The 11823-nt window shown below is 44.9% G+C and overlaps 1 protein-coding gene across 3 annotated transcripts in view; it reads right to left on the bottom strand.

Annotated features, from left to right (window-relative positions):
* Nucleotides 1–10575, bottom strand: part of LOC148334849 (cGMP-inhibited 3',5'-cyclic phosphodiesterase 3A-like) — a 65292-nt gene extending 54717 nt beyond the window's left edge. Inside the window, exon 1 of one of the 3 annotated variants that reach the window (XM_088298957.1) lies at nucleotides 9244–10575. In XM_088298957.1, the coding sequence (XP_088155083.1) occupies nucleotides 9244–10107 (864 nt within the window). In that variant the 5' untranslated portion in view covers nucleotides 10108–10575. The remainder of the gene's footprint in view (nucleotides 1–9243) is intronic. The other 2 variants (XM_088298956.1, XM_088298955.1) reach the window with 2 other exon arrangements.
* Nucleotides 10576–11823: the final 1248 nt, after the last annotated feature.

The raw sequence follows: 11823 nt of genomic DNA on the forward strand, positions 1-11823 counted from the left end.
AAAGACCTGGCCAGTTAAATGCAGGTCTGCAAAATATCTTACCACTTCCACCACACTCAAGTTACAATAAGGAATAATTGGCATTACTTGCAACAGAATTGGCTCAGAATAAAAATGATGTTGAGATGAGCAGGGAATTCATCTAATGTCCTGTTGAAAATGATCTCGTTTCACTTAATTGGTCAGAAAAGGATCACTCATTTACTATAAATAATGTATCTTTAGTCATCTATAGTGAAAGGCAGAACAATCAATGATGCTTCCACTAGATACCGATACCATCGTACCGGTTTTCTGGGGCCACGTGAGAGTGACCATTGATTGAGCGGAGGCCCACTGCACACCTGCCGGCCGTCTTGGATGCTGCTGTTGGCTGGAGTCAAGTATGCATTGGAAGGGGGTTCATGGCTGAGTGCGCCCACAGGTCGGCCCTTTAGGGTGCGCTAAAACTGCGCAATGCAGTTGATTTAACACAGCAGCCGGCTAAGGAATGTCCCTCATGTAAAGGGTCAGTGTCTGAGAGGTGGCCTCCTTGTATGACTGAAAAGGTCCTTCACCACCACACACACACACATGAAAGAACCCTCATGTTGCCTTCACTTCCCCAAAGTGATATGCCGCTCTACCGGATGCCAACTGGTAACCTTTCGTCCTGTAAGGGGTGCATACAGTACTATCGCGCTGGACACACGCATGCATGTTTCATGCATGTAGCGGGCACTACATTCTTTGTCTCCCTTTGTGTGGTGCAGACAAGAACATAATTGACAGACAACATTGACAAAGCTGATAACTTGTAAAATCCTCTTCACACACACATATGCACACTAATATAACATATATATACATATACATAGAGGGTTCCACACGACACCCGGCAGAGGCTGTACGCAAAGTTAAGAGAGAGGGGTCATGGACAAGTGAGTGTCGTGGGACGGGCACCACGGGCAAACGACAGTCCTCAAAGTATATATCAAGAGGATGGGCCCCCACAGACAACCTTCTTCGTGAATGCCTCGGGCCACAGAAGCTCAGTAAGGAGAAGGAGCCAGATGGACAGCCGTAGAAAGTCAAGACTTTGCATGGTATGTACCGCCAAGAAATGGAAGTAGACGAGGCTGACATTGAGAAAACATACCAGAGGCTGGAAATGGCTGACTGAATGACCCCACGGAAGCACGATTCATGGCAGAACAAGAAGCCCGAAATCTAAGATCAATAGAAGTCGACCACATCAGACAAGCTCTAGATGCATGCTGTCCAAAGATGTAGAAGAGTGTGAAGATGCCGACACGCGAAGCACACATGGAGCGGCCTAACAAGGTAGATGGAATCGTATACTGGAACATCTGTACCAAATATGGACCACAAGCCCCAGACTCAAGATGCCAGACATCAGTGAAAATGGTTGAGAACAACCAGGCCTAGATCCTGTGGGACTACCAGCTCCAGACTGATAAACTGTTGATAGACAACCAGCCTGACATAGTTGTGGTGGATAAACATCAGAAGACAGCAGTCGTGATAAATATAGCATTCCCGAGTGACGGCAACATCCGGCAAAAGAAACACGAATAGCTGGAGAAATAGCAAGGAGTGAAGGAAGAAAATGGGGACGGTAAAAGGCAACTGGTGATAACTGGAGGCAATGACTCTCAAGCAGGGTGAATAACTCCGGCAGATACTCGGAGCAACATCCAACATTTCTGTGCAGAAGAACGCAATCCTGTGCAGAACCTTCAAGCTTCCAAGACTCTGGTAGAGAATCCGAGAATTGAACAAAAGAAAGCCCTACCATAACTGAAATGAACACTTTTGACTATATTTCCGACATGACACAAATTAATTTGATTATTGCACGACCTGGAGTTCGGGGTGAAACTATCGCTCCACGTGTCTCCATTTAGGGAACTGGTCGCCACCAAGTTTCAGGGACAATGTTCTGTAGACAACCATTCCCACTCATAGTCACACCTTTTGACTATTCAGAGCAGAACTTGGAAAAGTATGGCCCGCGGGCTACATCGGGCCCATCAATAAAATGCTTTGACTTTGAAAGCGGTGAGGAAGTCCTCACTTGTATAAGCCACTTGCTGTAAAGAGGAACAACAAAGACAATCTCGTGCAATTATATACATTTCAAAAATGTTCATGAAAATATATCAACCGGAGATTATTGTTGCTTGCGTTGGTCAGGGCTGTTTGTGGTCGGCAATAAATAAATGATGCCCCCCCAATTGAAAAAATACTTTTGGACCAGAGTGGCTAGCTGCTTTGTTTCTTGTATTCCATGAAAACTATTCTATAATGATCTAACATCACACAAACCTTTCAAACAATACAAACAGTCCTTTTTAAGACAAGCACTTACAAGCACATATGCAAATGCATTCAGGACTTCACAAACACGCACCAATGTGCACAGCGCGCATACACACGTCGCGTCCAGGAACATTCTGTTCATCTCAACTCCATTCTCTTATGCTAACTGATCTTTTTTTTTTGTCTTGAGCAGAAAGCAGAAGAAACCACCGCATGTAACTGGATCGCATGGAGAAGAATCCCGAATTCCGTTCGGTTTGCGATGGTGTTCTAACGCCCGGTATTTCATAAGCTCCTGAGGTGTTAATACGCCAGTCAATACAGGAGGCCTGTCTAGCACTTCCAGCTGCGTTGGGGTTGAGTCTGTGGTTTGAGGCCCAACGTGGTTGTTGGGGGCGAATTCAACCTCGTGGCCTGCAGCAGATGGCAGCCATCAAGCTGTTGGCAACACACACACTTGCTTACACACACACACACACACACACCCCCACCCCCACATGCACACAGTCACCCTGTTGGTAATTTCCACAGTAAACGGTAGGGAGTCAGATGAGGTTCATTGTCATGAGTTGTGGGGAAGAGGCCACAAATTGTTTCTGGAGCTGCAGTATGTCATGATTAAAGGTTCTTCAAAGTGAAGCCATTGCGAGAATTGCTCACGAGGGGATGTCAGACATTTGTTCTCTACTCGAGTGAGTAAGGTTACAATAAATAAGGTGATCCCGTATGAAACTTTCTGTCAAATTAACTCATTCACTGCCATTGACGGCTAAAGACGTCAAAGATCCATTTAGTTTTTTTTACTCGGCTGGTAATGAATGATTTAAAGGGATAAACGATATGCCGCCACTTCTACATTGAATAAAGTTGAATGATGGAGATTATGACGATTAGGTCAAGAGGTTTACAAGACATCAGAACGCACAAAATGATGAGTAGCTGCTTAACTTTGAAGAGTTGCGTACCATCCCTGTGACACCTCAGCCGTATATCCAAGTTGTTGCTGCTTCGCTCAAATCCGATCGATGTCGTGGCGGGTATTTCAAACACAAGAAGGCATTGCCACCTTCTCGAGACTGATTGTGAATGAATGCTAACAAAGCAGCTGGCTTGTTTTAAGTGTGCGCGCCTTGATTTGAAAACACAAAGCCTCACACTTCAAAGCAACCAAAATTATACAAAGAGAATTGGAAGACTAAGATTGGGATATTTGATCACAGTCAGTGTCAACTGTGCGACGTGTCGTGAGCGGACCAATTGTTCCTCGTATGAGTGAAATGGCGTGAGGTTCATGACTGTTGGAAAAAAAAAAATTGGATCTATGACGTTTTTAGTCGTCAATGGCAGTACATGAGTAAACTGAAACATTTAAATACGCTGAATTCACTTTCACTCGGTTCAACAATGTGATGGCAAGAAAAACTAAAGACTATTTTAAACAAGGTCAGGTTTGTTGTTGCCGTTTTTGGTCTTAAATTTAAATTTAATGTGACAAAATTATAAAACAGTCGATGTCTTTCTGGCCTCCCCCGCGATGGCTTTGGCAATCAATATCTGCATAACGGCTCTTCACGACCGTGTATTTGAACAGGAAATGCGCAAATACAGCTATTTTATTCAATATAAAGATGAACTCATGAACATTTCTGCATGTAATCAGTATTAGGTTTATTTTTTTGGGCCGGCAGGCCTCTGCCTCTACTGCCTGCACGTCCCTGCCTCATATCCGGTGAACACCAAACAATTTGAAACGCTTAAACAGATGAGCCCATCACAACAAAAATGACATCTACAATATACACAATGCTCATGATGATATCAGTTTTTAAATTGTCAAAATGTGTACTAAATTCTGACCGGGATGCATCAACCAGATTGTTTGACAAAGTAAGACCTTTGTTGACGATCGTCAGAGTCAAACATTGTGTTCATTATCCAAGGTTGTGGGTTAACAATGCTCGACTTGATTCTCGATAGATGCACTAAATAATTTTGTGCCATTTTGTGGCACGAATCACGAGAGCTGGTCGTAAATGACAAATGTTTAAAACCTGACAACTTGACTGTAGTCTTTTGGTTCCTACCGTATTGGACTTTGATGTAAAAATATATCTACACCCCACTGACAGATGTGACGCAATAAGTGCAACGGGACATCTAATGCAACAGAACCATCAAAGGAACAGCAGATAGATGGCAAGAAAATGTTTTCTGAGGCCAAAAAGTGAGTAGAAATGCTCATTTATACTGTCATCTTGTTTTGTGCTTTTATGTTAACGCGGCCAACACGGTGAAGGTAAAACGCACAAAATCCGAACAGCAGCAGAGGCATGATAAAAGTTCTGAGAGTCTATCACGCAGCACTCTTCCACAATTTGGGGGGGGGTGAGTAAGAGCACGCCTGCTGTTTTGCCTGGCTACTAAACAAAACCTCGAATGACCTACTTTCATTCTACCCCGACTCCTCCACCACTCGCCTCCTCGCACATGCACAGCTAATAGACCGCGACTGCATGTGCACCGGGAGCGGGAATGACATCCTCCAATCAGATACGCGACCCCATGTTCGTTAATATGAGCTTGTGTTTACCTCACATCCAGAATGGGGGATCTTTAAAAAAATTAAACTATGATAAACAAAAGTCTAAACTTGACATCCCAAGAGGCTGTGTGTTCCCAAGTGTAAGGATGCATTTTTTTGGTCAAGCGTGTGTTAAAATCGCTGCCCCTTAAGGCTGTCAACAGCCTCCCTCTATCCGAAACACAATTCAATTACGGAGGGTGCAGCGAAACGAGTGGAACAGGAAACATTTACTACAGCAGCAGTAATTGTGTTTGGATCCCATTCCACAGGAAGTCATTAACATAGATTTGAAGAATATCTTGATCATCCAAGTTATGAAAGAATTTCCTCTGGCTACGATAATATTTGTGTTGGTGTCAGGAGGAGGACAGAGAGCAGAGCTCTCCATCAAAGGGGGCTTGGACGCTGCATTTGCAACAAAAACGCAGCATGCTCAATTAAGCTCGCCTTTTGCTTGATCACTTTCTGTTGCTTTATGTCTCACTTCATTTGGGGCGACGTCACCCGTCTGACATGATTTTTCCCTGCTGCTCTTGAACTTTCCATGAGAATTCTCTATGCTACGCTATCTTGCTATCTATGCGCCGCACAAGCTAGCTACGACCTGCGGTTGGATTGCTAGCGCAGCTAAACACGCTATGCTAAAAAGAAACTCCTCAAAGTCACTAATCCTCAACTCATTTGTGGCATATAACCAACAGCTGACCAGTGTTGATACAACAAAAGGAGGATAACAAGTATTTAACTCGTTTTGACTGATTTTGCAAAGCCTACGGAATATTGTGTTCTAAAGATATAAAAACATGGAGCTATGATGCCCCAAATAAAAAATAAAAAATAAAAGAAAAATGGCTAAAACGTATAAATACGTCTTTGGGGACTGCAATTTTGAAAACGTACATATACGTCTTATGGATTGAATGAGTTAAAAGGCGAAGGGAGAGTTTTCATGCTAACCGCTAAGCTATTGAGCAATGTAGATACCAACACTTCACAGACGTGTTGTGAAGATCACAGAGACCAACTTTCAACACAAAATTAGCAGATAAATAAATGTCCAAGGAGAAAATAATAAACAGACACAATGTAAGTGTGAACAGGTCAGAAAACCCAAAATGAAGGATTACGTTTCCACGCACGTCAGCTAGAAGCAGAATAAAAAAATATATTCATATGTACGTTTAATAAGCGTGCAGTACGAGAATCGTGGACCAGGATCTTCTAGCGTGCTTCGAAAATAGATCCGCGTCATGAGCTTGCACCTCTTCCTGCTGTTCGTCATCCACAGCTGATAAGCACACAACTGACCCGTCCGTCTGTCACTTTGGATGAAACCAACAAGAACCTCCGTCCATCGTGCTCGCTGCTATCAGCCAAGATAATAGCGACTTTCTGGTGTGAGCCCAATGCTGGGGAATGCAAACTAGAAAGCAATTAGGAAAAGTTTAGTCAAAGAAATGACCTGTCATTAAAAAAAGTGCTATACTCTGCATGCCAGGCCAGTAATTGATGTCACTTTGTATTAACTCATTTACTGTCAGCCCAGGTAAAATGAATATACTTTTTGACGTCGATACCCGTCAATGGCAGTGAATGAGTTAAAAAAAAAACACTACAGTAGAACAGGCCATTTTTAACTTTACGAGATGAATGAAAAATCTTCAAAAACTGAATCGTACAGCTCAGCACACAGATATCATACGTATTTTTGTTTTGTTTTCAGTCTGGCTCACCCAAAAATGAAAAGTGCAGAATATTGTGCTATTAGAAAGCCCTCGGAAGCGTCTTGGTTCATCGGCATACGGTGAGCGCTTTCCGGTTAGGCTTGGACCAACACATATTTTTAGATATATTTTTTTTTCTGCTGTAAACGCTTGACCGCAGCCGATCGGTCACTGCCGGTGCAGAAAACAGAGCGCTGGGTAAAAATGCTTCAGGTCTCCAACGGTTTTGAAAGAATAAAGTTCGTGAACAAAAAGGCTCAAAAGAACATGGTTTCTTTGCACAGCAATTTTGCTAATCATTGACATCACTTGAGGAGCGACTTTCTTATTTTGAGGAGCAGTTTTTTTTTTCTTCGAAATGAGTAATTTGTGCTTTATGCAATGAAGTCAATTTGACTTCTGATTTGATTTGGCTAAACGAACTTAACTAAACCAAAATAAAAGGTGCCATCGCCTCAGCTGAATCTAAAACGTAATTAGAGACTAGTTGACGTCACACTCTGGACAATACCCGGTATTCTCCTGTTTCGCCGATGAAAAAGCATCATCGTGAGTAAACCGAGTAGAACATAAACAAACCGCAAAACCACACCATTGCTAATCTGTTTTCAGTCAAGCATTCAGCAGCACGAGTATCTCGCGCATGCTACCATGGCAGGCATGAGAGGAAGACAACACTTGGAAATTCCTCATTGCTTTATTTATTTTTTAAGTAAACTGTTTTAGGACCCAAACGATCAATCTGATGTACTCTTATAAAAAGGTTTGTGAAAGAAGGAAACTCAAGTCTTCAGCACTAACGTAAATATCATCAGGCCAACAAAGTGCAGATTTCCTACTGCTCCATTTAAACATCCTGACTTGATAAAACACCTTTTTCCACCCCCACCCCCCCCCCCCCCCCCCTTCGGAGAGGAAGCGCACACGAACACAGCTTTGACACTTCACGGCACTTCTCACCATGTGCTAGTCTCATTGTAGCCTCCCCGATGTGCGTCTGAGCCGCCGCGTGAGCAAGGCGATGACTAGCATGGGTCACTCCGGGCTTGTTTACACATTACAGACCACACAGACAAGAGACGCTTACGACGGCATGTGTCGACCATGTGTGTCTCAATTACAGGCAGGTCGTGACTGGTCAACCGCCGCCTGAGAAAAGAGAGGCCTCCGGCTGCATCCATCTGGGTTGGTTGGAGGGAAAACGGATTCATCATCTTAACTAGATTGGGAGTCAAAATGTGGCGTGTGATTGCTGTGCAGATGACGCCGCTTGTTCCACCACGCTCAGGTTTAGCTAAAATGCTTAACTTGCACAAAAGTGGGATAACTTCTTTTCAGCACTGTTTTGACTGCGACGGTAATCAAATATGCTACTTGTACATTCTGCCGGTAAAAATCATTGACTGAATTCATTTCAGATTCTTTACTTGGGTTTAATTCATGTGGCACTCTCAATAAATGAGTATATTCCAGAGGAGATGGGAATTCCCCAGTATAACCACAATAGCCATGTGTCCACCTGCTTATAAACACATTGATGATGTACCCGCATCAATAGAACCAAAATCGATTGTAAGCTCATAACACAAAACTCCAGCAGAGCGGCGTCTAAATCGTGCTGTTAAAATCTGCAGATTTTTTGTAAAAATTGCCAAATACGAGTTTCAGTTTGTGTGTGTGTGTGACCAGTAAGCCAAACAAACAGGACCACTAAAATGCTAACTAGAGCAGTTAAGGCACCTCTAAGTTGGCTGACCGACAGCCCTGCGGTAAACTCACACACACACACACACAGTTTTGATCACACCTCTTAAAAAAAATAAATAAATAAAAAATAAACTCTCCCCATTCACACACTCAGCACAGTCAGTGACAGTTCCATACACAGGAGCTGCTAAGGGGTGTGCACGGGGGCAGCACGCGGAAAGCAGTCATTGCTCTACTTTGAGGACAGAAAGCCTGAATAATGTGAGGAAGAAAGTTATAAATACACGCCTCCTTTTAATGGACTCCGTAATTAGCAGACAAAATGAGCGAAATCCTCCTCAGATTGCCTTTTTCCTCGTCATTACCGGAAAGCACTGCCTCAAAATTAGGATTCGTGTGACATCTGACACAAAACCTGTGCTACAGCTTCATTTACATAATACGTATGCATAGATGCATGCAGCAATATATACACTACAAGTCAAAAGGTTACAAGACTTTGCATTGCTCTTGAAAAAGAGAATGTGTGTATATTTTTTTCTTCAATGTGGGAAATCGAGTTTTAATTGATCAATTTGATTGATGATCATATATACTCGGGTCTAAAATGCAAACAAAACCAAATCCTATAAATTGAACCGATTGTTGGTGCTAATTGTCTCATGACAAGCAACTCATGTTTACCATCAACACAAACTATTGGTCCAAAAACAGATCAAGTAAGTAGAAAAAAGGTGGTGAATATTGCAATGATAACATCAAAACGTTAATATCATTGCAAAAACACTCATGTCATTGCAATAACAATTCGGTCCGCATCATGCTTCATAAAATTGTTGCAAAATCAGAGCACAATATAGTGAAAGTGTGGACTTGGGTCATGGTGAGCGTGAGGGGGGGTCCTACCTGGTCCCTCTGGATGCATGGCAGAGAGGTCCTGCGATGTGACTTGCTGTTGGACTGACTGTGTGCCATGTCTGTGGATATCACCGAACTGGACCTCCTGCGCCTTTTAAATGCGGGGACGTCTTCCTTGGCTCCAGTCACGGGGGTGCAGCCCTCCTCGAGTGTCCCTTGGCCGGCGAGGAGCCTGTCAGCATACCTCGCCAGTAGGATGCCCACGACCCCCAGCAGGTACGCCACGTACGGCCTCCAAGCGGGTCGAACCTTGTGCAGCGACAAGAGGGAGACGGCGCGCACGACGCTGACGACCACGACCACAGACGTGCCCCGGTCCGGTCGCGCGAGCATCAGTGCGCCGCCGGCCACGCACGCGAGCACCAGCGCGGCGGCTACTTCATGCGGGCCGTCCAGGAGGCTCCACGCCGCGGCTTCGGCCAGGTGGAACACGGTGAGGAGCGAGAGGGCGGTGTGGAGCAGCACGCCGCAGCGGATCAGGTAGACGCCGAGCCAAAAGAAGGCACTCAGGAGGCCGAGGAAGGGCGAGAGCGCAGCCCAGCAAGCGAGCAGCAGCTCCGCGAGGCAGCCAGCGAGCGAGTGAGGACGAGAGCTCGACTGCAGCTGCGGGAGTGCGCACAACTCACAGCTCCACTTTGCGCACCTCAGCAGCGCGGCCAGCACGAGCGCACACGCCGCGCAGCCCACTCCGTAGCAAGTCCACGCACGGGCCCACGCCAGCCTCACCCACGGCGACGCGTGCTGCGCGTCGAGGCTCAGTGGGACGACACGTGTTTGCGCGTAACCGTTGCGGCTCGGCGCGCCGGCGGAGTCTTTTTCTGCAGCGCGCGTCCGCTCCAAATGTGCAGGCATGGCCCCAGAAAATGGGAGCGAGCCTGTGGTGCATCTACGGCGCTGTGCTCACGGGACGCCGCGCAACAAACACACTTTATCGCAGACGCGAGGAGGTCGAGAAAGGTCTTCCCTTACGCATTGGCACCCACCGCCACTGGACGCCACATTCTCTCGTATTCTCTTCCGAGGAGTAGTGGGTGTCAGATGGCGTGGAGAGTCAACGCGTGGATCTGAAATCTGCCCTCCTTTATGGCGTAAAACCGTCTCCCGTTTGTCATTGCTGCGCAAACGATGCGCCATAAAAGTCCCGCGCTATACGTCCGTGTGTCGAACGCACTCCCGAGCTCCGTGACTGTCTTTTTTTTTCCCCCTGCAAGTGGATCCTCTCGTGACTTTCCCAGAGCCGCGTGCGCGAGCGTGTCCGCCAGGTCGTGTCGAGGTTCACAAAGTCCGCTTGTCAGACTCTCTCCAAGCAAGCCGTGAGCTCATTTTACACCCCCACCCCCGAGTTCCTTCGTCGTCAAAAGCACCCCAAATCATCCAGCATCGTCAGATTGATTTGCACTGTAAAGCAAAGCAAAACACCTACCTGCCATGTCAGAAATTGGAGTTTTACCTGCAGTAAAATAACTCCAGGCAAAAGAACAAACAGCACGTGCTACCCCTCCCCCACAAAAATACATTATTTCACATTTATAAATGTTGCACAAAAACACCAAGGTTAAACTGTCGTCACGACATTTTGTAAAACTCTCCAGACTTCAGCAGCTCAGTTCGACTCTAAATGGTAAACGCCTCAAATGTGTTTTGCTTTTTTTTTCCCGTTCTTGTGTTTGTGATGCTACCACAAAAGTGCACCTACGACCACAAATGGAACTTATTGCGGGGTGGGAGATGAGCGCTAATGGTAAACACAAAACACTGCGGAAATGAGAGTTATAAGAATACAGTAATAAAAGACAGTTTACCCATCAGGCAGACATTGTTGTACGTTGGTCGTGAGTTGAGATTATGCACTCTAGAATATTTCAAATATTTTCTCAAATGTCTGAATTGTGAGTTTGAAATATGCAATTGAAAATAGAAATATAGTCAGGGAATAAAGACAAATTGAAAGTCAACTGTGTTTATGTGAGTACTTCCACTTTCCCACTTTGTTATTGTGAAACGCAGATTAAGAGAAAACTCACGTTGGTGCTATAGGAGAACATGCAAACTCCACACAGGAAGGCCGGAGCTGGAATCGAACCCACGACCTCTGCCAAGTGAGGCCATCGTGCCGCCTCTAATGCATCCAATTATCGACAGGTTCAATGTTATGATGGCAAAAAGTTTGACAGAAACATTCATCCATCCACAGCTGACATTGAGCCCGAGGGAGGACGGACGCACCTGGGCTGGTTGCCAGTCAGTCCCCGCACGACTTTGGAACAGATGACTTGTATTCTTTCTGACTAGATAATGTCTTCAAAGTTCAAGCAAACGGGATTACAATCAAAATCCCAAATTGCAAGATCACCTTGAAACAAATATTTTGCATTTATTTATTTATTTTTGAATGCTTTAAGAAGCTCTTGCGATTCTTGTAGCACAATTTCGAAACACTTTGCTTTGCACCTTCAGAGTAAAAAAGCAGCCAAAAAGACAGTCGAGATTAACCTTTTCTATCCGTAATTATAATAATTTGTGTTCAACGTATTAGCACAAATCAAAATTGTGAGGGTTTGAATTATA

Source organism: Idiotropiscis lumnitzeri, chromosome 6 (assembly GCF_059441095.1).
Source record: "Idiotropiscis lumnitzeri isolate Australia: NSW breed Sydney's pygmy pipehorse chromosome 6, RoL_Ilum_1.0, whole genome shotgun sequence".
In the NCBI taxonomy this organism is placed as follows: Eukaryota; Metazoa; Chordata; class Actinopteri; order Syngnathiformes; family Syngnathidae; genus Idiotropiscis; species Idiotropiscis lumnitzeri.